We start from the raw sequence: 26,363 nt of genomic DNA on the forward strand, positions 1-26,363 counted from the left end.
AGCTAATTCTTGATTATTTTTAGCAGGTGAAGGAAGGGATCCCGTGCTAAGAAACAAAGACACCTGAGCTGCCAGCATGCAGGTATTAGTACTTATTTCTGTTTACCTTGTTTCATTTCTGCTCACTATCAAATAGAGTTCTTTATTAACTTTGTCACACCTAGTACAGAGTGAAGATTCAAAAGAAGCCCATAAAAATAGAATAACTAACGAATTGTACTTCAATCTTTGACTTTCAGTCTGTGGCTCAGTTACAATGAAACAATTAACTGCCTAAAAAGCAGAGAGCCAGAGACAGAAAGATGGGGAGCAGGGATGGGGTACACCGAAAGCTATCAAGTTCGATCAGCAACTTCAGAAAGCTAAATATCTGTATGTATAACTGGTTCCTCACAATCATGAAACATAACAGAGCCAAGAGACAAAAGCAACTTGGAATTTTAATTTAATGTCTCATATTTCCTTGATAATTCGGTTTTACATAAATAATGTCCACCTGCAACATTTGTATTTCCTTTAAACAAGGAGTATCTAATCATTCTTGCATGTATTGTGAAAAATAAGGAGGTCCTCTTAATTTACAATTTTATTGATTTTATTGACATGAAGATTCAGCAACTATAGTAGCTGCCACTTTAAGTGACCACAGACAAACAAAATATAACATTATTTTACATGGTTATATTACATCTTATAAAGTTAGCTACAGCACGCCCATGTTTTGTTATAAAGTGTATTTCTTTGGCTATATGTAAGATGTTAATACTAATTGGTGCTTGAACAGATACTCATGTCAGTAGTGGAAAGGAGAAAATAGGTTAAAATTGCTTATATGTTTTATGTGCTTAACATCTCTATTAGCACGACTTTTATCTTTTGCTATATTAAAGTTTTGATATTAGGAACCATGTTTTGAAAATAAACAGTAGCACCTTTCTTATTTTTTTCTGCCTAGGCCTTATTGATGCCAAGAAATCATGTGTGTTACTCATCGAATGTTACCAGTATGTTAAATTTTTGGTCAAACCTCTTTAGAAAAGCTACAGAATGCGACTTTATTATTATGTACAGACAGATTCCTTGTGAGCATACAAAACTTTGGGTAGATGAATTCAGATCATGATACTGATGTGGAGAAGGAAAGACTAATAAGATGGAAAAAAGGAGGGAAACAACAAATCCTAGTGCATGGTGACAAAAATGAGCTCACACTTAAAACAGGACTTAAAATATATTAACAAACTGAAAATATTAGTGACCCAAAGTAATTTGGAATCCAAAGTTTGAAGCCTTTTGTGAGGACAGACATCTGAAATAGTGATTGGGAAGAAATTAATAAACAAGACCGGTGATTTGTAAATAGAATCCATCTGGCATGTGAATTAATTATTGTCCTTTGTTTTCGGCCGCATTGTTGGATTCTGGTTTACAGTATCATCACACTGGATGCTGGCCGAAAGCAGCGTCGCTGCTTATTTACAATATGTGTCCCCAAGTTACTAAAAGGAAAAAACAAATCAGTCGGAACTCTGTTATATTTTAAGACAGAGTTAAAGATCGTGGGCCCAATTTGTTCCTGAACTCACTCTGAGAACATTGCACTGTGTTTGGCTGGAACAGAATCAGGACCTTTTACATTGATGTGACAGGCCAATGATGAATGTCTGGCTAAGAATGGGAAACTGTCCCCTTGGGTTTGCTCCCACCCTCCTGTCACTTCCTCTCCCTTCCGTTTTATCTTATACACACTTTCACACACATCTCATCCTGAACTAACCTAAAGCACTTTGTCAAGGGCATTAAAAGAATTAGGCCGGTATGCGTGGGGCAAGAGGATTTTTTTTTTTGTTTTTACCCTCTAGAAGAGCAATTTGGCCTTTGATAGAAAAGCACCAATGCAAGAAGTCTTTTCCATTAGCTATTTACAAAAGGGAGATCAAAGTTAGTAATATGTTTTACAGGTTGTGGGTAAATGGGCTACTCTGTGTGATCTTTAAAAATAAGGCTATTGTAACTATCCTATGGTACAAGTGCCAGAGGCATTCTCACTGCAGCGTGGGGGAGGCGATGCCTTGTCTGTCATGTGGACAACTGCTCCAGGCAACTCACATTCTGTCCGTGATGGGGTAACTGACATCTCTCCTCCAAAAAGGTATAAACACAGGGGCCCGCCCGCTGTTTAATCATCTACATGGAATAATGTCTTGTAGCTGAGTATTTACAGAGGACAGAACCAAACAAAGAGCATTTCAATGACAATCGTGAAACAAGAAGACATGTTTTAATAATCCTAAAAACATTGTAGGTAGTATTTTCTTTGTAGAATATATGAGTGGGAGATTTCAAAGCACTCAGGTGAGATGGCATTCCAACCCCTCTCTCCCTGTTGGTGACCTTATGTCATAGATGAATATAATAGGTTTAATGATTAAAAGAAAAAACAACAACACACACCTTAATCTCTCTTTCTGACTCACCACTTTGGGCTATTTGAATGTTTCTGATGTCTCTAAAATACATCAGCTATACTGTTTTCACATTTTATATCTCAGTTTTGTCCAACCACAGGTACGACACTATGAATAAGTTATTCTTAGGAGATTGAAAAATTTTCAAATTGAGAAATTTCAATTTCATTTAAAAGTATTTTGCAATTACACATTTTTCCTTTGTCTAGGATTCACATTCATTACAAAGAAAACCTTTAGCAGGAATTCTAAGTGATCTCATTTTAAACTTGAGTTGTATGTAAATATACTGGAAGTTATTAAGAGCCCCGTGGAAGTGCTCTCTGTAAAACATTAAGTGCTTTCACAATGAAGCTGTCTCAGTTCTCCCTGCTCTGCTTCTCTTGCTGGACCCAGCCGGTAAAATGTCATGTGTAGCCATGAGTGCTAAGAAAACAATCACTCTTACATTTTTACATTGTGCAAACACACAGCTGTTTTGTTTTGTTTTGGCAAATGCTTCATTGTTTTAATGACTTCTGTCCGAAATAAAGAACTATGGAATTAAGTGAATATTCTTTCTTCAGGATGAGCTGTATTTATTACTGGAACGGAAGTTGTCATATCCGTGATCATTAGCTTTGAACTTTAGGCATGACTGCTTTTCCTCCATGGACTGTTTCTCTTCAAATGACTGGCACCAGCAGCATAAGCATGACTGTACAAAACAAAGTAACTCATTATGTGCTTAGATCCATCACATTGTCACCAATCTTAATCTCTAACATTTTGGCTTTCTTTGCACATCCAGAATACTTAGGTCATGCTTATTTCTATGCTTTTATATTACCTCTTTATATATATAGGGGGTGTATATATATATACACACACATACATACATATATATACATACACATACATATACACATATATAATCACATTAAATAATACATGCTAATTTTGAAGTAGAAAATGTAAGAAAACATACATGTAATTCAAATCCTTTACCAAGAGGTAAATTCACTGCAGATTTTTGTTATTTACTTTTATTTGTTTTCTGCCATACCCAGCAGTACCCAGGGCATACTTCTAGCCATATGCTGAGGGATCACTCCTGACAGTGCTTAGGGACCATATACAGTGCCAGGGACCAAGCCTGGGTCAACCACTTGCAAGGCAAGCACCCTATCCACTGTGTTATCATTATGATCCCTTATTATTTACTCTTGATTACTAGGAAGTACTTTTAAGAGTTGATGAATAGGTAACTAAATACTTTTTATGCAAATAGACATCTATCATGCACACATACACAGATGACTTACAAATGTGTGTGTATGCTTTTTCTTTAGAAGATCCTGATATTCCAAACCATACCATAATCTGCTTGTTCTTACTTGACAAGTGTCAAAAAATGTCTTTGTATATCAATGAATTTAATATTACATTGTCATTCTTTTTGTTGCTATTGTTTTTTGGTTTGAGGTCACACCTGGTGATGCTCAGGGTTTACTCCTGACTCTGTACTCAGAAATTACTCCTGGAGGTGCTTTGGGGGACCATATGAGATGCCAGGGATCAAACCTGACTCAGCCACATGCAAGACAAATGCCCTACCTGCTCTGGCCTACTTTGCCATTTGTAAGCCACATATTATTCTAGTAGCTTACTTAAAAACTTTTGCAATAATATAAGGCTGGAAGGTATTTAGGTGTTTTAGTTTTATTGGAATTTTTTTTTAAAGCACAGGTGTTATTCATCCTGTTTGTTGCCGTGCCTTCTTTTTCTAGTTCTTCATTCTGTTTTTTTTTTCTCTAAGAATATCTAATTGCCTGCCTCTCTCTATATAAATGAGTGGTCCATTGCTTTCATTCTGTAAAATGATGGAACTGATTGTGATAAAAGTTTTCTTCCAACTCTATAAGATTATGAATATATAACTGGGCAAATAATTTTATAGGTTATCATAGATATTATAGAAAAGCCAGGCTCTTGACTTTCCAATAATGAACTATAAGTTGGCTCATTACAACAGGTTGAAACAATTGGTTCAACTAAAATCAATAAATGGATTATTTTCATATGAGGAGATATTTTATTTCATGTTAGTTTGCTAAAGGAGTAAATAATATTGCATGGATATTATGATACAAATAGCCCAAATGGGAAATTACATATATTCCACAATCAGTAGAGGAGGTAATAATTTAATAAGCTGTAATAAAGGTAATAAGAGAATAAGTTTTCTCAGTAAGTGTAATGATGTAATCCCTGAGCTCAAATGGCTCAAACTCCTGGCAGGGCTCAGGGGATCATATATGGTAGCCACAAGAAGCTTTTATTTTGAAATATCCTCTTACCTTAAAGCAGTTTTTGAATCTTTTGCTCACCAAATACAAAGCAATTGGATTGATGCAGGAATTCAGAGAGGCCATGTTGATGCCGATGTAGTCCAGTACCAACAAAAAGCTGTGAAATAAAGCAAATCATGCCCATGAAAAAAAAAACAACATGCTGTACTTGAACAATGTATTCTTTGCAGACTTTTGCATTTTTAGTGATGAGAAATAAAAACAAAAAAACCCAATATGCTGGTTTTAACTTGAACACTTTCTTTGCTCATAGTGATCTCGCTTTCTGTCATCAACACCCCCCCCCCCCATGCCCAATTCTCTCTTTTGGAATTAAATCTCATTAGGAAGTGCTAAGGCTGTCTGACAAGGAAAGATTAATGAAGTTCAAAGGACAAGCAGACTTGATATGTTCAAGTGTTTCTCTCTAATCCTTTGTACAACTCTGGTTTCCCATTCCCAATGTCCCCTTAGGTTGCCTTTATTTCGTCCTCTAAAATAGAGTCGAGATTAAAAAAATAAAGTCATAATTGCGTATCAAGAATTAGAAGATGAGGGGCTGGAGCGATAGCACAGCGGGTAGGGCGTTTGCCTTGCATGCGGCTGACCCGGGTTCGATCCCCAGCATCCCATATGGTCCCCTGAGCACCGCCAGGAGTAATTCCTAAGTGCAGAGCCAGGAATAATCCCTGTGCATCACCAGGTGTGACCCAAAAAGAAAAAAAAAGAATTAGAAGATGATTCTTTCTGTTCACGAAAAGAAATGATGGAGAGACTTCTGCATGACATTTATTTATAAAAGTATTTCTTTTTTTTAATCTTCCTTACCTCAAAAGTTCGCATCGATTCGGATCATTCTGGTCATAAAGAGTGAGCTTCAAAATCCTGCTGAGGTGGAGCGGAAGCCAACATAAGGCAAAGACAAGGACCAGGCAAAAGACTGTTTTGGCCACTTCCCGTCTCTGAAATAAAACCATAGTCAGACCCTGAGAAGATGACTCATTATCATCACATCATTCTCCCTTCCTATCAGAATATTTAATATACTTTACAAAAAGCCATGGTATTTGCAAGAATTCAGGATACTAAGTTTTAAATGGAATATTTAATAAGAGTTGGAACTTAAACACCTAGAAATTCATCTTTAAAAAGTAAGGTCATTTTTCTAGACCCTGTTAGATTATGTAGAGTATCTCTTGTCAGGTCACTTTAAATTGTTCTTTGCATATTAAAATATACAAAGAAAAAGGAATTATGCACTAGAATGAAATAGTTCTTCTTTATAATTTTTATATTAATAATTATAATCATGGGCTGGAGCGATAGCACAGCGGGTAGGGCATTTGCCTTGCACGAGGCTGACCTGGGTTTGATTCCTCTGTCCCTCTCGGAGAGACTGGCAAGCTACCAAGAGTATCTCGCCCGCACAACAGAGCCTGGCAAGCTCCCCGTGGCATATTCAATATGCCAAAAACAGTAACAAGTCTCATAATGGAGACGTTACTGGTGCCCGCTTGAGCAAATTGATGAGCAATGGGATGATAGTGATACAGTGATACAGTGAATTATAATCATGAGTCAGCAATTCTTACCTGCTTTAGATGGTCATTTAAAGCAATTTGCATGCCACTTTTCTTTCTCAACATTTCACATGTCATCAGGGTATAGAAAAATGCAGTGATGGCCAATGGCAAGCAAAAATAGAAGCTAAATAACCACCAATCTTTAGCCATCTTGTAAAACTATGAGGAAGAGAGAATTTTAGGTCAGTATTACACAGTAATGAAATTTTATATATCAAATGTTAAAGTAATATATACAACATAGCATCAAATAATAATTATCTTTTAAAGTAGGTCCATTTAGCAAATACTACAGAAACTCTTTTAGACCACATCCATTGAAGTGAATCTATACATCTACTGAACATATCTACTGATACTGAATACTTACAATAAATGAATCAAATCCTTCCTAAAAGATTCAGTTCTTCCCAGCAGGCTCAAGAACCACATTGGGTGCTGGGGAATGAATCCAGGCCAGCTACATGCAAGGCAAGTGCCTTACTAGCTGTACTATCTCTCCTGCCCCTACCATTTATTTTCTTAATCTACCCTTTTACATCAAAGACCTATTTTCTAAGGATGAGCATCAGGATTCTTTCCTACTGCTTGATTCAATGTCCTTTAATAGGTAACTAAGATAAAAAGTTCTTGGTAGCTTTTCTTTTAAGAGAGCAAAATTGCCACTGAGTCATCCATCCCAGTGTGACTTCTGCCTGATCCTTTCCTGAACCATCCACTCCCTCTCATCACTGCTATGAGTACACCGCGCAAATGTGCGAGCACACACACACACACACACACATACACACACACTCACGTCTCCCCTTTGTGGGAGCTGAGTACTATACCTGGCTATGTTGATGACTTACTCTTGGTTGTGGTTGGATCGCCATATGTTGCTGCAAGCAGGCAAGCACCTTACCCCCAATACCATCTTCCTTGTCCTATTCTAATACAGGATATGCAATACTTAAAAGCCTCTTGGGGAGTTTCTGTACAGTAGCTATAAATTCTGGCCAGTTCTTTTGTGAACTTGGTCTATATGTATCCCAGAGAGCCAAGGATTTGTGGACCAATAGTGATCCAGCTTCTTGCAGCTTGAGTCATTCATCACTATTTATATATGTGTGTATACACACCCACACACACACAAACACACACAAACACACACAAACACACACACACATACACACATACACACCAATGACAGTCATAAATCAATGTTTCTAGGAAGGGGAGACCCTGGCATAAAAAAGCTACATATTTATAAGGACAGACCGGGGAAAAAAAAGTAAAACATACCTGCATGAAGGCTGTTTTCTGGGTAGGATGAAGCAAGCAGATTCTCAGAGAACTCCCTTTGTAGTCAATGGTAATCAGATCAAAACCCATAGCTTCTGGGACAGCCAAAACCACTGAGACCAGCCAAATTAACACAATTTCTACTGCTGTCCACTTTGGAACACCAATTCCTTTAATTCGACTCCAAGAAGCCACAGCTCGGTATCTGAAGAGGAAAATAGGATTGTCAACTGGTGAAGCCTGGTTGCACTGAATGACGCAGTGCTTTCTCAGTAACTTAGTAAGCAGTGGAACAGATAGAAGGCAGGCTCAAGAAGCTCTTACCTGTCGATACTCAGAGCACACAGGCTCAGCACCGTGATTCCCACAGAAGCCTTCTGGATGAAAGGTACCAGCTTACACATCTCTACTCCGAAGGGCCAGTCCTCTGCCAGCAGCTGTGTGGAGGGGAGGGGGAGTATGAGCGAGGTTTTCACAAGGGGTCTCTATGCAACCTAACTCAGGGCAAGGAAAACCATCAACATGCAGAGTAGCACTGTAGCACTGTCATCTCATTGTTCATCGATTTGCTCCAGCGAGTGCCAGTAACGTCTCCATTGTGAGACTTGTTGTTACTGTTTTTGGCATATCGAATACACCACGGGTAGCTTGCTAGGCTCTGCCATGCGGGCGGGATACTCTCAATAGCTTGCCAGGCTCTCTGAGAGGGATGGAGGAATCAAACCCGGGTCGGCTGCGTGCAAGGTAAACGCCTTACCCGCTGTGCTATCGCTCCAGTCCCAACATGCAGAGTAAGATAATAAATCCCAGTTTTAATTTGTTCCCCCTGGACTCCTCCTTTGGAAAACACCAGTGTTCCATATATGAAACAGAAAGGTATACTGGGAATATGAGAAGGCCAACTGGTGGGAATCTGTCATGTGTATACAGTAGTCAGGGGTGTGAGACTCGCCATGGAAGTGCATTGCCTAATTCTTCTTACAAAACTGAGTTTGAAGTGTTGAAAACCTCTCTGACGCTAGCACGGTGCTCTGTAATACGCAGGTTACAGTTAATCCTTAATTAAAAAGACATGAAAAGGGGCCACTTGATCAGGCAGGACACTTGCTGCATGCAGCTGACCCACTTTCCACCCCTGGTTGCCCAAGCAAAGCCAGGAGTGATCCCTAAGCACATAATCAGAAGGAAGACAGGTGTACCCCACAAACAAACAGAATAAATGGAAAATGGTCTTTAGCTAGGGAGATTAGGGTGCTTAGCCAGTATTATTCTTGTTTTTCACTAGAATCAAATTTTGATGTCAGCAGAGTAACTCAGCCAGAATCAACTCATGGTCCTTAGCACTCCAGGTACATTGCTTCTCGGCCTTTTGGCTAAGATCAAGTATAGAACTCCAGGTACGCAACTGCCTTAAAGCATCTTTCCTTCCTTCCTCACTTCTTTTTTTTTTTTTGCTTTTTTGGGTCACACTCAGCTATGCTCAGGGGTTACTACTGCTGGTTCTACACTCAGGAATTACTCCTGGTGGTGATCGGGGGACCATATGGGATGCTCGGAATTGAATCTGGGCTGGCCACGAGCAAGGCAAATGCCCTACCTGCTATACGATCACTCTGCCTCCCCTTCCTCACTTCCTTCTTTCTCCCTTTCTCCCTTCCCCTCTTGCTCCCTTCCTCTCTTCCTCTGTTCCTTCATTCCCTTTCTCCTTCCCTCCCGTCTTTCCTCCACACCCAGCAGTGCTCAGGGCTTACTCCTGGTTCTGACCTCACAGGTCATTCCTGGTGGGGCTTGGGGACTGTGTGTGATGCCAGAGACTGAAAGATTGAAACTAGATCAACTGCATGCTAGTCAAGTTTTCTACCCACTATACTATCATTCCAGCCCCCAATAAACCTTTACTTAAAGATTTCATTTGTTTGGATTTTACTGTCTAGCATCCTAGAATCTGAGAGAGAATAGAAGCTCTGCAGTCTAAGACAATTTCAGACACAGAGCTGACACTTGGAGTCCCAAAAAAATAGAAACTTCAGACTATGTCCCCATCTATTGTTAAGCACTGTTCTTTCCTTTCTTAGTACAAATGGGTGTGCCCCACATGGGCAAATGAATCACGTTAGGTGAACATCTGGAGCAAATGTTCATGAGGTTTAGAAAATAAAGAAAAATATTTCAAATCTATGCTTAAAAACAGTTTTAAAAAATAACCTTCCCAACCAAAGTGAAAGCTATTTTGAAACACAATTGAGTCCTTCCGTCTTTTCACCAGTGAGTGTTTGTTCTATGAAGTTGGTAAGCTAGGTGATTGTTCTCTGACCAGCACTGCACTTGAGCTGAAATTTGTGTCGTGTATGATTGTGACTTCTAGTTCAAAGTGGAACTAATTTCACTTCTAAATTAGATGTGAAAAGTTATAATAATGACATATAGGACACGCGTTGGTAGACTAAACAAAAATATGTTTACATTGGGGTCCTAACAGCCTACAAGGGCAAGTGGAAAATAAATGTAAGAACAGAGGATGGAGCAATGGACGGTGGCTAGGGGGTTGGCCTAGTATAAGGCACCTTAGGCTTGATCTCAGGCATTCCATATGGGCCTCCGAGAGCCACCAAATGTGAGCCCTGAGCTCAGAGCCAGAAGAGAGGCCTGAGTACCACTGTGGTGTGTACTCTCAAACTAAAAAAAAGAAAAACAAGTATAATGATTGGGGCCGGAGAGATAGTACCATAGGTAAGGCACTTGCCTTGCACAGGGTCCCCTGAGCACTACCAGGAGTGATGAGTGATCCCTCAGTACTGCTAGGGGAGGCCCCCCAAACAAACACCAGCAAAAAGGAATTGCCAGCACAAGGCAGGGCCTCAGCTGCATGGCATCCTCAGGCCCTTGCATCTAAATACCAATCCCGCTGGGCTGAACATTGCTGGTGAGAAACTCTGGACATCATGAGCCATTGCTTGGAAGCCCCCAAATTAAAAAAAAAAATTACAAAACAAAAGAATTATAAATTAGGGGCTGGAGCAATAGCCCAGCCGGTAGGGCATTTGCCTTCCATGTGGCTGACCTGGGTTTGATTCCCAGCATCCCATATGGTCCCCTGAGCACTGCCAGGGGTGATTCCTGAGTGCAGATCCAGGAGTAATCCTGTGCGTCGCCAGGTGTGACCCAAAAAGCAAAAAAAAAAAAAAAAAAAAAAAAGAAGAAGAAGAATTGCAAATTACTCCTGAAAACATCTATTTACTTTTTAAAAACATTCCAACCAGTTACAAGAATTCTACCAGACCCAGTTTTCAGCTATCGTAAAAGGACTCTGCCTAATCACTCTGATTGTCCCCAGATGTACTAAGGGTAGCAAAGGAAAAGTCACACATATCTCACAATAGGGCACACAGGATGCACTATTCTAACTATTTAGACCTAATAAATTATTACTGAGTCTCAACAGAATCCTAGAAGACACCAGTATTCCCATTCCATAGATAAGAAAACTGAGGCATGGTGAGGGATGTAGATAAGCAATAGAGAAAGCACTTGCCTTGCAATAGAAAGGTCCTGGTTTTAATACACAGTACCATAAAACCAAACCAGAAAGAAAACAAAATCAAGGAACTTAAAACTTTATTAATTTTCTATGTCAGTTTCAGATGTGTTCACGTATTCTTTGGTGATCCTCCCTTCAAAAGGTGAAACTTCATGGGGCCAGAAAGATAGTATAGGGTAAGGCACTTGCCTTGCATTCAGCCAAGTCTGGTTCTATCCCTGGTACCACATTCGGTCCCCTAAGTATCGCCAGAAGTGACCTCAGAGCACAGAATCAGACACAGGCCCTGAGCACCACCAGGTATGGCCTCCAAACAAAAACAAAACAAAAAAAAGTGAAGTTTTGTTTCTATCTACATGAATGGGGATGATTTATGATTCTCATAATTTGCTTTTAAAAAACAAAAGATAATAGAAAAAAGTTCCTGCATGACAAAAGAACGGCAGGTGAAAATAAAGATACATTCTATTGAATGAGAGAAAATAGTTATGCACAGGACAGCAATTAAAGGGCTAGTATCTGAAATATATAAAATCCACAAAACCCAACAACAAAAAATAACCCTGTCTAAAAATGGGGACAGATGAATTGGCACTTCCCAAAAGAAGACATACTGATGACCAGTAGGCGAATGATAAAGGGTTTATCCATTGCTTATCAGGGAAATGTAAATTAAAATGACTTTTTCACACCAGTGAAATTTGCATAAGTAAAAATGACTGCAAACAACCAGTATTGGCAGGAATGCATTGTTAAAGGAACCCTTATTCACTTTTTGGTGGACTGTCATTTGGATCATCCATTATGGATAACAATTATGTGAATTCTCAAAGTAGTATGAACTCCCATGTCACCCAACAATTCCATTGCTTGGCATCTAATCCCAAAATTACTAAAACATTAATTCAGAAAGGAAATGCATGCCTGTGTACATTATGGCACTTAGTATATTAGCTAGGATATGGAAAAAAACCAAATGTCCAGTCAGAGATGGAAGGATAAAGAAGACGCAGTACAGGTCCACAATGGGTACTATGCAGACATAAGAAAAAGTAAAATAATGCAATTTGTATGAGAACTGAAGGATATTGGTCAAGCAAAGTAAGTCAGAAGGAGAAGGAAAAATACAGGATGATCTCACTTCACTGAGCATACAGAGGAACAAAACATGGAACTACACGGTATTGAATGATAATACACCCTCGTCTTGGATTACAAAACTATCAAGGAGTAGGAGGATGGGTAGGGAGGGAATAAAAAGGTGGACTGGAGGTGACATAAGGGCAGCAGTAGTGAAGGTAGGGTGGGGTGTAGTAACTTCATCAGTACCATAAGCATTAATAATATTGTAAACTTGTTACAAGGTATTAAGGAATAATTTTTAAAAAAATTAGGGAACAGTATGTGGCAAGAGTGATGAGCTATGATATTTGAGGTTAGTTCATAAAAGGTGTGAAATGTCTTCCTCCATGTTCTCTCTTAGATCAGTCATTCTAGAGGGACAGGCCAACATGTCGTGAGGACACTCACTCAAGCATCTCTTGAACATGTTATTTATCAGCCCTCTTGGGTGATCTCCCACAGACTTCGCAGCTTCAGTGTATCCCTCTTTACCACTTTGCAACTAAGACCTCTATGACAAAACCAACATGGCATGGAATTAAGGCCTCCTTGAAAGTAGCTGGAATGAATTTTCCAGCTGTGAGAGGATTCTCCGGGCTTAGGCAAACCTTCAGATAATAGCAGCCCTCACTCCACACACAATATATTGATATATCTTCATGGGAGATCCTGAATCAATTACCCAGCTGAGCAAATCCAAAATTCCTGACCCAGAGACACTGTGTGGATAATACATATGTACTGTTAAGGTATTATATTTGGTATCATTTGCTACTCACCATTAAACAACATGTAACGATACATGTGTGTGTGTCCTTGGTCAATCACTTAAGTTTAGATTCACATTTGAATCTAGATAGTTAATTTTAGAGTCTACATGTATTGAAGGGGCTGGAGCGATAGCAAAGCAGTAAGGCGTTTGCCTTTCATGCGGCTGACCTGGGTTCGATTCCTCTGCCCCTCTTGGACAGCCCGGCAAGCTACTGAGAGTGTCTTGCCTGCACGGCAGAGCCTGGCAAGCTACCCGTGGCATATTTGATATGCCAAAAACAGTTAACAGCAAGTCTCATGGTGGAGATGTTACTGGTGCCTGCTCGAGCAAATCGTTGAGCAACTGGATGACAGTAACAATGACAGTTTATTGAAGAAGTTAATGTAACACACACACACACACACACACACACACACACACACACACACACAGCCTAGAATGATATCAAATAGAATTTGAAACTCATCGCTACACTCCAACCAACTGTAAAGAATCTACAGAGTAAAACTTTCTTCTAATTACTGGAGTGATAATACAGGGTAATCAGGGTAACTCTCTCTCAAATTTGCAGCACCACATATGGTCCCCTGAGCACCACCAGGGGCCACTCCTGAGCATAGAATCAGGATTGGAACCTGACAGTGGTTCTACCTCCACTCCCCACATTTTATTAACCACATAGATACAGCCACCAGATGAACCAAAACGAATGCACGTGCCGGCCACTGACGGGAAAGCAGACCGGCCCGGGAAAATGAGCTCTGTACTGAGCCGAGGCCCTGTTTTGCGGTTGCTATTGTTTTTGGCTCTTCGTGGAAAGTGGATTATTGCTCTTCACAGCGCTGTGAAGCCTGCAGCCCAACCTCTGACCCAGGTTATCACAGTCGACAGGGAAACACAAGCAGACAACTCGAACAGTTTTCTAGAAGCTCAGCACAGAACACAGAAACTTAATCATAGCCAAGTGATTACGGCTTTCTGATCTCCGATCCTCAGGGGAAGGAGCTGTGAGCTAAGGAGGGTCAACCTTCATCAGCTTCCAGTATTTCAGACTGAAGGGTCAGGCCTGGATGCCACTGGTCCTGAAGAGTCACAGAAGTGAGGGGACACCAGGCTAACTAGCTCTGGTGTTTTGGTGTGAGAAAGATGACCTTGGCAGCCTCTGCCCCTCTCAGAATGCTTTGTGGAAGCACAGAGAAACACAATTAATTCATGACAGAAATCATGCTCCCCATTCTCACTCACCTTGCCTTGCCTAGAGGGCCTCCAGCAAGCCTCTGGACACCTTGTGCCTAAACCTTATTTAAAATAGAGGGGCTGGAGTGATAGCACAGCGGGTAGGGCGTTTGCCTTGCATGTGGCTGACTCAGGTTCAATTCCTAGCATCCCATATGGTCCCTGAGCACCGCCAGGATTAATTCCTGAGTACAAAGCCAGGAGTCACCCCTGTGCATCACCGGGTGTGACCCAAAAAGCAAAATAATAATAATAATAATAATAATAATAATAATAATACAGACATTCCTCATTTAACTATGAATCCCTGGGTAGTGGGAAATGAATAAATTTTAAGACAAAGTTGCTTCAATTCCAGATGCTATCTGTATATATATTTAAAAAAAAAACAACTGGTGAAAGAATGTTTACATAGGGCAAGAGTGGTAGTATGTGGCTGGCCCAGCACCCCATATGGTTCCCTGAATTCCCCCAGGAATGATCCCTGAGCACAGAACTTGGAGGAAGCCCCGAGAGCAGCTGAGGGTGGTCTCAAAGCCAAAAAAAAAAAAAAGAAAAAAAATTAAGTTTGGATACATGTGGCCTATTATTTATGAAGAGTGAGTCAGAAAATAATCTCATAAATGTCACTGATATTCACATTATAATGGCTTCTTCAAAGGATGTTAGGTCCTAGGAGCAACGTGGACTGGAGTGATAGCACAGCGGGTAGTGATGCAAGGGCGTTTGCCTTGCATGCTGCCGACCCGAGTTCGATTCCTCCGTCCTTCATGGAGAGCCTGGCAAGCTACCGAGAGTATCCTGCCCGCACAGCAGAGCCTGAGCAAGCTCCCTGTGGCGTATTTGATATGCCAACAATAGTAACAAGTCTCACAATGGAGACATTACTGGTGCCTGCTCGAGCAAATCAATGAACAATGGAACAATAGTGCTACAGTCCTATAGGAGCAACGTAGTTTTCGTGTAATAGAGCAAAGATTTGCTTGTGTTGACCTTTGCCTCAAAGGTTTATGCTGATCCAATTCTCTGCTTCCTTACTTCATTTCTTTAGTATGAATAACACAAATAAATATTAGACTGATTAAAAGACATGGCACTATGATTATAATGTTTCTACTTATGGATGACCAGATTTCATAAACTTTATGTTAGAATATAAAATTGTTTGAAAAGGAAAAAATTGAACAGGGTCCAAATAAATTACTTGTCTAAAACATAAAGTTGCTTTTGTATTATTTACTTTTAAATGTAAATTTCTACAGGGGTAAATATTGTGAATATGAAATATGTATCTTTTTTTGAAGTTAATTTAAAGTGAGTCATGCAATATCTTTCCAATTGCAGGGGGAATTCACCTTTCTCATTTTTCTTTTTGAATCAAATTACATTCTTGAGAAATTAAATGGAGACAACTGGTAATATACACCTGTGTTAATGCCCAAAGGAATCAGCCCCATAATTTTAGAAAATTCCAAAATTAGCCATCTTGCACCAACAAGTGGTTTACAGCCTCATTAACCATACCGGTAATTTTCTTTTTCTATTTTTTATTGAATATATACTGAGCTTTACCTACTATTACTGAATATTCCACAGCATTATACACAAGTATATCACAGTTTGTGGCACATAGACGTCACTCATTAAATGTGTACTGATCGATAATAGTAAATGCACATATGGATGAATAAAGGAACTGATATAATACAAAAATCATATGATGAAGCTTTTGTCATGAAGGTCAGGCGAAGGCTCAAGGGAATGAAGCACATGTTTGTAATTGGAGCTTCAGGTTCGAGCCCTAGCACTACATGAGCCAATGTGCCTCTCTGCATGAAACAAAAACAAAATACCCTCAGCATGACTGTTTTAGTTCTTATATTTGAAAGAAAGAGTTTTGAGAGTTGAGATGACTGAACACTGCTTTGGCTGTCCACGTGCTGTGTTTTCCCAGGTGATGGGATCGTCTTAACATATGCGACCAAGACCTTGGGAATCACAGCAGCTCACTTGGCTCTTCTCTTGGAGTTCTGCCTTCAAAGAGGCCAGAAAAGGTGAAAAGCACAAATTCCTCTCCCACCCTCTGTCTCTTCAAATCTGTCAAGGAAATGACTGATATAAAACAGAACCTACTGTTTCTCAGTATCAAATGGGATTCTACCAGAAGTCTTAGTTGTAAACTAGTGAAGAAGGAGGCAGTGAGGCTGGAACTCTGCGTGAGATTACCAAAGAGGACAGATAAATAACATATTCAAGAGGATAAACATGGTAACTTTCAAAGATTACTGTCTGTTCCATCTTGTGATGTACTCTAAACATCTGGTAGCAGAGAAATGTTTTTACAGAGTCAAAAGAGGGAAATAAAGGGGTGGCTGTATTTCACAACTTTGGGATGGGGATACTATTCTCTTTTTATCTTGGTTTCCTGTAACAGATAAGAGCAGTTTTTTTGTTTGAACTAGTGTGTCAAATAGGATAAGGCATCCTCATTCAAGCGTTTTCATGTTGGAACTTCCTTTTCTTTCATACCTAATTTTAGGTAAGCTTCTGGTGAAGTGCACAGAAAGCATTTTCTTGACATACATGGACTTTATTCCCATAGATATTTAGACTGTTTGTAACGAACATGCGTGGGTCAGAAATAATGTCAATCTATTTCTAGTGGCACTATTTGTATACGCCATAATGAATATTGTCTTCTGGAGTTGTGCAAGGGAGAGTTTCTGTTTCTCAGAATCTGTTGTGTGAATACACACAAAACAGAGGGCACCCCATAGCTGTGAAAAGATTCTTATGCCTTGGTAAAAGGGAATGCTAATTCCATAAAGATTGATTCATAAGAAGGAGATTAACTTTCTTGAAACAAAATTTCTAAAAGCAGAGAAAACAATATTATTTCTTAGGAGAAATTCAAATTCACCTTAAATAGATTTCCCTAGTAGAGGGAGATTTCTATAATAGGTCAATAAAGAAATGGATTTTTATCCTCTATTTTCTAGCCTTGAAAATTTATCCATAGCTTGTGCTTTAAATCTTTTGTTGATACATTACATATTTTAAAAAGTATCCAACTAAGAAAATTAAGAAAGCTATTTGTAAACCTAGCCTATTATTAGAATCACTTATTTGAACTGGATCTTCTAAGATGACCTTGACATCTGAAGAAGCTGAAAATTATAGCATAATGGTCTCTTGGCTAAGAAAGAGATTTTCCTACTTAATGAATCCAACAAACCCTATGAAGTAAACTTGATATCTTATTTAAACCTAACTGTAGTTATAGATATCTAAAGGGACTGATTACTATGGAATCCAAAAGCCCTTTTAATGGTTTAAGAAAACTAAGTGAAGGGGAAGAATTGTACAATGTTAATATCTAGAGAATGATTCTTTCCCTTTCTAGAATCTACTGTGGAGCTCTAGGAGAGAAGGAGGAAGGGGACATAAATCAGGAGGCATGAGAATGGATGAAACTCAGGGAGATACAATGACTTGAGAAATGTTTCAGTTAACTTTGCTAAAACATTTCTGACTCAAGTCTGAGTCATTCTCTGTCTCTATTTCTCTCTATTTTTCTGTTTCTTTGTTTCTCTCTCTTTTTTTCTATTTCTCCCTGTCTCTTTTTTGGCCTCCCTCCTTTTTATTTTCTCCTTCCATTTTTCCTCCCTCCCCACTGTTTCTTCTATCATGACATTTGGGGATAGAAAAGGTAGTGGATCACACCCAATGGTGCTCAGGTCTTACCCCTGGCTCTGCGCTCAAGTGTCATTCTGGTAGTGCTTGGGGAACCATATTCAGTGCCAGAGATAAAACCAGGGTCAGCTGCATACATGGCAAGCACCTAAACCTCTGTGATCTCTTTGATTCCACATTTTTACTATATTCCTTTTCTTCTGTAATTTCAACAAAGGATGTATAGGAAAAGAGAAGTAATAAATCTCCAAAATAAAAGCACTGGAAAGAAAGAAGTCTACGATTACACAAATTGTATAGCATATACCACACTCAGCCATCTCCCAAACATAACCAACTTAACTTTGCTAAGTCCAAAAAGAGAATGTTTCACATCATAAATTACATCTTGAATCTTATTTCAGCTTAGGCTTTCTCTGTCAACACCCAATAAAACACTTAATCATTTATTAACATTTGGCATGTTTCTTCAAAAATAATCAACTATAGCATATTAGCCACACCGAGATAACCTTATATGGTTTCTTGGGGAGATGGACATGGCTCTTTGGCATTCACACAACAGGGTCTTGGCTAGAGTAGCCTTTTTTTATAAAAGACTTTGGAAATATCTTTAGTCTTGAACAACTTGTTTAAAGTGAGCTAAGGAAAAAAATATAAAGCTTTTGATACATGAGCCTTGCCATGCTGAAAACACTGCCTTGACATTTAAGATGCTTGGATTTATGGAGTGACCAAGTGCCAGATAGAAGAAAACACAAGAAACCATCCAGTCTACCTGGAGAACTTTTCATTGTCCAGGGCCAAGCACCGGCCAACCATTTTTCCTCCTTATGAATTTATGCCGAACATATGAAACAGTCAACTGAAAATACCAAGTTTTGAGTTTGTGAATTTTTGAATTCTTTTACTGAACGGGGTACTTTCTATCATTAGCATTTACTATCATTATCTTTTTCTGAACTGGGATCAAACTTTTCCCCTTTCTTCTCATTTGGATAGTTATAAAAACACAAGCGTATTAAAAAAAAAAAACCCTACTTTCCTCCTATCATATGTATATCTACTGTCAATAAGCATTTTTCTGTTATAAACTGGTAAAGGGATGCCTTTAGGCAGATCTAGGTGTATTAGTTTTGTTGATTGGACCTGGGTCAGAGCTCATTTGTCGTTAGTGCATTTTAAACTTAATTTTTAAATTTGCTTAAACATTTTTCTTTAAATTTGTTATCTCTTTGGCTTAAAACACTTCTGATGCTAAGGTATCACAGTTTCTTAACTGGTGATAAGAGCACTGCTATTATTTTGGGAGAAAGCAGCCACCCTTGCAATGGTTCCTTTATATCAGGTATTGCTTATACATGTAAGAACATCTGTGTACTGACTGGAAAATTCTAACCTCAAATGTTCAGTTGGGTGGTATTCCATTAACTTTTACTTCTAACTAGGAAATCCTTTGATTATACTAAACTTGTTATAATACCAGAGGGAGTCTAGGATCAGAGAGTGAGAAAGGTGATTTTATTCTGATCATTTGATAGGGGCACAAGCAGAAAATGTCTAATTACCTAACAAAGTCACTTTACTGAAAACTAATTTGTGGGTGCAGTGAAGCAATGCCCCATTTTGACAAGCCGGAATTTTAATGTCAGAGAAGGCCCGCCTTCACTAGTTAAACATTAAAGATCAGTTTGCCTGCCTTTAAGAGTAGCTGACATGGTTTTAAAAGAAAAAGCATCTTGAAGGCACTCCTGTGGATCACCTGTCTCAAAAAACAGTGGGCATCTGGTTGTACTTTGACCCTCATCTAACTGAACGTTATATCAATATTTATCTTATCATTTTATTCACAGATTTGTCTATAAATGTAACTAGCTTAACAGAACCCAAGTCAATTATATTAGATAATTAACTACGTTAACTCATTTATAGGTGGGCGTGTGACAAAGAGTGTTAAATGATTAAATAAAATGCTGAATTTATTTTAAGAGTCTTTATTGTCTTAAGAGTTTTTAACTTTTTCCCAGCTTGCAGCCAAATCTTTCGTTTGTTTTGGGAGAATGGTGGGCCATGGTTGGTTGACACTCAGTCTTCCTCCTGGCTCTACACTCAGGATCACTCCTGGTAGGTTTGAGAGAATCCTATGGGGTCCCTGGGATGGCACCTAGACTGGTTAAGTACAAGGCAAGTGCCCTACCCACTGTGCTATCACTTAGGCCCCCAACCAAGTTCTTTTAAATATCACCTTAAAGAAAACCAACTAACTAATCAATCAATATTGTAAACCCTTTTCCAGCATTCACAAGTACACTCGGCTCTTTTGCTTCCTAACCAGTTTTGACATTGATAGAACTACAAGTTAGTGTTCTGATTGGTTCTTAGGGACAGTAAACATCTCTATTACCCCATCATATTAATCTCAGAAAGTTTCTAACTTGGCTGTCCACAAGAAGGTTCTGAGCATTTCCCCAAATTTACAAAATCCTGTGCCCATCTAAGAAAACTAGATTATAATCTCCCATTTGAGGGGGAACTGATTTTACTTATTTTTAAAATTCCTACAGCACCTTACTTGCGCTCTAAAGTTTCTCAAACCAGGTTTGAGGATTTGAATAGTCAGGGTATGACTTGACTATTTCTTCAGAAATTTCTTCAGAAAAAAGGTCATTTGTGACCTTAATGAAACCGTGAGTTCAATTAAGGAGCCCATTTCAGTTTGCGCTGCTCCCAGAATACACACAGAGTTCATAAGGTCCAGTTGCCAAGCAGGATCTTAGGATTCTCCTTTTCCCTTCTCATTTCTATAGGTGTTTCCCTCTAGGGTCTGTTTTTTGTTTGTTTTTATTTTTGTCTAAATCCCATTTTCAGGGCTGTGATAGCACAGAGGGTAGGGCGTTTGCCTTGCATGTCCGACCGAGGTTTGATTCCCAGCATCCCATATGGTCCCCTGAGCACTGCTAGGGGTAATTCCTGCGTGCAGAGCCAGGAGTGACCCCTGTGCATCGCCAGGTGTGACCCAAAAAGCAAATAAATAAATAAATAAATCCCAGCTTCAAACCTCAGTAAACTCTACAGTTCCCTGAAAGCATAGCTTTTTGGAATAGGTTTTCCAGAGATTGACAAGGGACAATTTAAAGTCACTTCTTACAGTGACATCCTGGGATAGACTAAGCATCCCATATAATGTTCTTCCCAGCCCCATCTTTCTTTATACCAGTACCAGCATCAGCTTTCAGCAAATCCCCAAAGCACTTTCCTATTCCCATACACGTTGGTTGTGTTTTGATGTGTGATTTTCAATTCTTTTCATGATAGTGAAGCCTTTTTATACATAGGCACTTCTTTAAATTTTTCTTTTGATTTCACTTGCATTTTTTTCCTTAACTATCATAAAATGCCAGTAGGTGAGCACTCACTACCAAAGACCTAACCTATTGGGCTGCATACAGAGTCCCAAAGCAGCCTGGAGCCCAACAGTGTGGCAGTTTAGATCTTGCCCTTGCTCACTTTCCAACTTTCCAGGCCTGGTTTTTTCTGATACCGATAACAATCACAAGATGGTGCAAACTCCTGGAATTATTGCACTGTAGCACTGTCGTCTCGTTGTTCATTGATTTGCTCGAGCAAGCACTAGCAATGTCTCCATTGTGAGACTTGTTGTTACTGTTTTTGGCATACCAAATACACCATGGGTAGCTTCCCAGGCACTGCCTTGCGGGCGGAAACTCTCGGAAGCTTGCCGGGCTCTCTGAGAGGGATGGAGGACTCGAACCTGGGTCAGCCACATGCAAGGCAAATGCCCTACCCGCTGTGCTATTGCTCCAGATTTAAATGGAAATTATAAATGGGTGCTCTTGGTCTGACCCACAATGTGCTAGATGAAGTAGAGATTGCACTTAGAACTCAAGAATATGCCGAAACTTGCCTTCCACACTGCCGACCTGGGTTCGATCCCTAGTACCCTAAATGGTTCCTGAGTACTGCCAAGAGTGACTCCTGAGTAGTGCAGAGGCAGGAGTAACCCCTGAGCACTGCTGGGCGTGGACAAAAAACCAAAACTCTGGAGCTCCAGCCTGATCCCCTCCTCTATCTCCCACCTTCACCTTCTTAAGAGAACTTGAACACTCAATGAATCATCTATAAAATGGAGCAACATCTGCTTTGGGGCAATAGGGAAGGAGTAAAGGGAAGTAACACACCAGTCTGAGCGTTTGCCCCCTGAAGTCATTCAATAAAAGGATTAAGAAAGAAAGAGAAAGTCATTCACAGCAGGTGAACTGTTGCCCTACTCAGCAGGCCCAGAGTGTCTTCTAGGCCATTTATTTATTCCCCCAAATCTTATTTCAGCCCCTCTACTTTCCTGGTCTTCCTAGACAATACTTCCCCAGGGTGGTTTGCATATGCATCCCCTGGCCTCTTAAAACACACATTCTCAGTAAGTGTGGGGTGGTCTTGCATTTCTAACAACCCCCCAGGTGTTTTCAACCCTAGTGGACCACAATCAGAAAAGAGGATGATCCATTTAGCTGGATTGAAAGGACTAGATCCTTCCGACTAGAAAGTCTCAAACTTGCCTGTCCGGCTCATTAAAGTACAACTTACTGCTCCTCCCTAGAGTTCCTCTATCCGGTAGTCTGACAAGGGGCCATACGATTTCATTTCCAACAGGTTTCCCAAAAGGTGCCATTGATGCTGTTGGTCTGGGAACTGCAATGTTTCTTTCTTTTCTTTTCTTTTAAATTTTATTGAACCACTGTGAGATAGTTACAAGCTTTCATGTTTGGGTTACAATCTCACAATGATCAAACACCCATCCCTCCACCGGTGCACATTCCCCACCACCGATATCCTGGGTATATTTCCCACCCTCCCCTTGCCTCTATGGCAGACAATATTCCCCATACTCTCTCTCTACTTTTGGGCATGATGGCTTGCAACACAGACACTGAGAGGTTATCATGTTTGGTCCATTATCTACTTTCCGCAGGCATCTCCCATCCCAACTGGAGGAACTGCAATGTTTCTAAGCTTGAGGGGGATCTAAGACAGGAGGGAACTGCCTCTTGGGGAGTAAGCGCCTTTCCAAGGCCAACTTGCTAACCGCTCCCCCTCCCACGAGCCTGCAGCAGTGCCGGGCGCCCTTTACCTTGTAGACGTTGATGGGGATGTCGATGATGATGTGCAGCAAGTCTCCTAGGGCCAGGCTAGCTATCAGGATGTTCGGGCCATTGCGCATGCACTTGTTCTTGTAAATGATCCTCAGCAGCGTGGAGTTTCCGATGATGCCCAGCACGAACACGAGGCAGGACACCACGGTGTTGATGTACTTGAACGTCTCCTTGATCTCGATGGTTCCTTCGCAGGGGGGAGGAGACTGCCTGCGCGGTGGGGCTCCCCCAAACCTCCCTCCTGGAGGCACCTTGGGAGGTGTGGAGGATCCAAGCAGGCTGGCATTGGCGGGCAGCGTCATCATCTCTCCGGTTCCCAGAGGTGGCGAAGCGGTCGCGGCCGGCGGGAAGCCCCTTGCTGCCCCTTGGCCCGCCGCCACGCCGCACACCAGGATTAGCGCCACCACGGCGGCGCGTGGGCACAGGCACGGCCGAGGTCGCATGCTGCTGCCTGCTCTGGTGGGCTCCGGGTGGCCGCTCAGCAGCTTTCGGCGCCTGGGCAATCTGCAGGGAGAGGAAGACGGGACACTGGTCTCGGCTCCCCCAGACACGCCCCTGCAGACCGCTAGCTCGGAGCGCGGCCGCTCCGCAACGGCCCGACTTGCAAAAGTAACTCAAGGAAGCGCGCCGGTCGGGGGACGCTGGCGTTTGGGACCCGTCTGCGCCCTGGCTCTGTCCTTCCACCACCAGCTTTCCTCGTGTATATGTAATTTATTCCTCTAGCGTCTTTCCCGCCCGCCCCCCAGCTAGGGTTCAAAGACTCGCAGTGAGATGGGGCGGGGCAGCCTGGAAGGGGTGGGTCCGGCCAGGAGGGAAAGATGCGAATCAAAGAAGACAAAGGTCTGAGCCTCTTCGCTGTGCCTGGAGCTAAACCAGGATGACCTGGTCAAAGGCGCGTAGGCACGGGGGTAAATCAGAGCAACTGGATCCCCAGGGTAGACGTCAAGATCTGCACGTAGAGAGCCAGGAACCGGTGTCTGCAGGCCGCCCGCCAAGACTCCCCCGCGCCCCGCACGGTGAAAGCCCCTATTTTTCTGAAAGCCTGCGCCCGGCTCTCCCGGTCCCCCTACCAGTGCTCGGGAAATAAACCAGAGTCGGTCAGACTTGGGAAACCGTCCGTCTTAACTCAGGATCGTCTATTCCCCACCCCCCCCCCGCCTCCAAAAGGCTCCCACACGCGTGCTCGCTCCTTTACCACTCAATTCGCAGCATCTACCCGTTTTTATTTTAAAAAAGAAGAAGAAGAAGAAAAGTTTCCCAAACTAAGGCATTCCAGAAGCAGCTCCAGGACAAGGTCCAGTGACGGATCTGGGTTCCACCCTCCCGAGTCAGGACGTTTACCTGGCGGATCGGAAGCAGCGCGGGGCTGTGCGCTGAGCTGGGGGACCCTGGTTCCCGGGGCGCGCGGCTGGCGGCTGGCTTGCAGCCTGCTCGGGAGGCAGAGCACGCCTCCCTTCAGCTGCAGGCGGGTCTGACGCTGACGAAACGCTGGGAGAATTCCAGACGGAGTAGCCTCCACCGCGGCTGGCTCATGGTCTCTGCAGTCCCTTGACAAGAACTTTTATTCAGGCGTCCCTTCCCCATCAATCACTGCCAGGCTCCTCCCGCGCCCTGCGACCGAGCCGCAACCTTTCCCCGGGGGCGATGCCTGGATAGCGTCAGCAGGCGCTGCCCGCGGGAGAGGGCAGTCCCCGGCAGTCCACGAGTCCCTGGAGGCTGTGCCTTTGTCATAGTTCTCAGCTCTCCCCCGAAAGCCAGCCAGCACGACCCAGCGCCAGCTTGTTGCGTCTCTCGCAACTCTGGACTTTAGTGCCTCGGGGTGTCTTTCCTTTCCGGATTATTAAAGATTCCCGCGACAATCTCTAAGACCCAACTGGGTTGCGGGTGCTGCTCCTTTTTTAAAAAGATGTTGTTTTGCCCTGAAAGTTTTAAGTTCAACTCGGATCCCTCTTGGAAAAAAGAAGCCAGACCCTTTAGATTTTCAAGTCCTATCACTGCGCAGGGAGAAATTTTGAAAAACAGTGTTTAAAGTAGTTCTTATCTACTAGGTTCTAAAGTGTTAGGCCATGCCAGAGATTTATTTATTTTGGGGTGCCGGGTTAGATACCCAGGTGTGAACCCAGGGCTTCACACTTGCAAGGCAAATGTTCTATAGCTGAGCCACATCTCCCGCAATTGCTCAGCGATTTTTCTAGGGGCTGGGGGTGGGGGGGAGGAGGATTTGATAGGTATCAGGGGCCATGAAAATGATGAGGAAGACAGCCATTAGATCTAGAAGATTTCTTAGACAAAGCCATAAAATAAATACATCCAACATCCAAGCCCATCTAGAACTCAATTTGGGATGAGGGAGAAAGTTAGAGCCACACCTGGCAGTGGTCAGGGCTTGCTCCTGGCTCGGTGCTCAAGGGTCACTCCTGGTAGTGATCATGGGGGACGGGAGATGGCCCCCAGGTCCATATCTAGCAAGACCCTTAATTCCTGTACTGTTTCTCAGCCCTTCAAGAGTGAGTTCATCGTGGTCAGCAGTTTCACCTGAAGATTGTACGAAATTAGTCACAAGTTAGTGCCAAGTGGTATACACTGAGTCCAAGACAGTCCGCCAGCTAAATCTATTTCTGTTGGATCTGTGACATTTATTTCCCACCTAGCAATTGTTTCTGGAGACCTGGGGGATAGAAAAGAGGTGCTTGTTTGGCTTCAAAACAAGTTAAAGGCATAGATAGGACAAACAACTTGAATTTATAGTCACTTATGTATGGCACACTTTCAGAGAGAAGTAGAAGTAGAAAACTCCATTTATATTTTAAAAGGTGAATTTAAGTGTGAAATATGGCCTGACGGAGTATGGTTGAGGAGTAAGGCTGCAGGAATGAGAAATATGGTCTAGGATTGTGAGCGCTAATTCCAAATGGTCTATTTTGAACATGGTACTTATCCTCCCTGTCTCAGTAAAAATAAGGTCAACATTTAATTGCTCCGTAGCTGAGACAAACCTTATGTGAATAGGGAATCCTATCAAAGCATGTGTAGTGTGACTATACTACATATAGTTCAGTTTAGTTCTGAACCCTTATGCACAAGTCTTCTTCCCATGATCTTCCCATCATACATACAGATAAAGCTCTCTCTCTATTACTCTGTCTCTTTCTGCCTCACCCCTCTCTCT

General features: G+C 41.6%; 1 protein-coding gene across 1 annotated transcript; it reads right to left on the minus strand.

Annotated features, from left to right (window-relative positions):
• Window positions 1-421: 421 nt before the first annotated feature.
• EDNRB (endothelin receptor type B) lies at window positions 422-24,849 on the minus strand. Its single transcript, XM_055132090.1, has 8 exons — window positions 24,536-24,849; window positions 23,173-23,698; window positions 7,990-8,102; window positions 7,666-7,870; window positions 6,391-6,540; window positions 5,627-5,760; window positions 4,808-4,916; window positions 422-3,165 (listed from the first exon to the last, which is right to left on the minus strand). The coding sequence occupies exons 2-8, from the start codon at window positions 23,635-23,637 to the stop codon at window positions 3,031-3,033; spliced, it is 1,311 nt and encodes a 436-aa protein (XP_054988065.1). The 5' UTR covers window positions 23,638-23,698; window positions 24,536-24,849; the 3' UTR covers window positions 422-3,030.
• Window positions 24,850-26,363: the final 1,514 nt, after the last annotated feature.

This window comes from Sorex araneus, chromosome 1, assembly GCF_027595985.1.
Source record: "Sorex araneus isolate mSorAra2 chromosome 1, mSorAra2.pri, whole genome shotgun sequence".
Classification (NCBI taxonomy): domain Eukaryota; kingdom Metazoa; phylum Chordata; class Mammalia; order Eulipotyphla; family Soricidae; genus Sorex; species Sorex araneus.

What these genes read in the sequence shown, in the direction of transcription:
- EDNRB (XM_055132090.1), bottom strand. Translation starts at nt 23,637, where the DNA reads ATGCGACCTCGGCCGTGCCTGTGCCCACGCGCCGCCGTGGTGGCGCTA. An exon ending in TAAATGACCATCTAAAGCAG is followed by an intron (nt 5,761 to 6,390) that starts GTAAGAATTGCT and finishes GTTTTATTTCAG; the next exon opens with AGACGGGAAGTGGCCAAAAC. An exon ending in GATTCAAAAACTGCTTTAAG is followed by an intron (nt 3,166 to 4,807) that starts GTAAGAGGATAT and finishes TGTTTTGTACAG; the next exon opens with TCATGCTTATGCTGCTGGTG.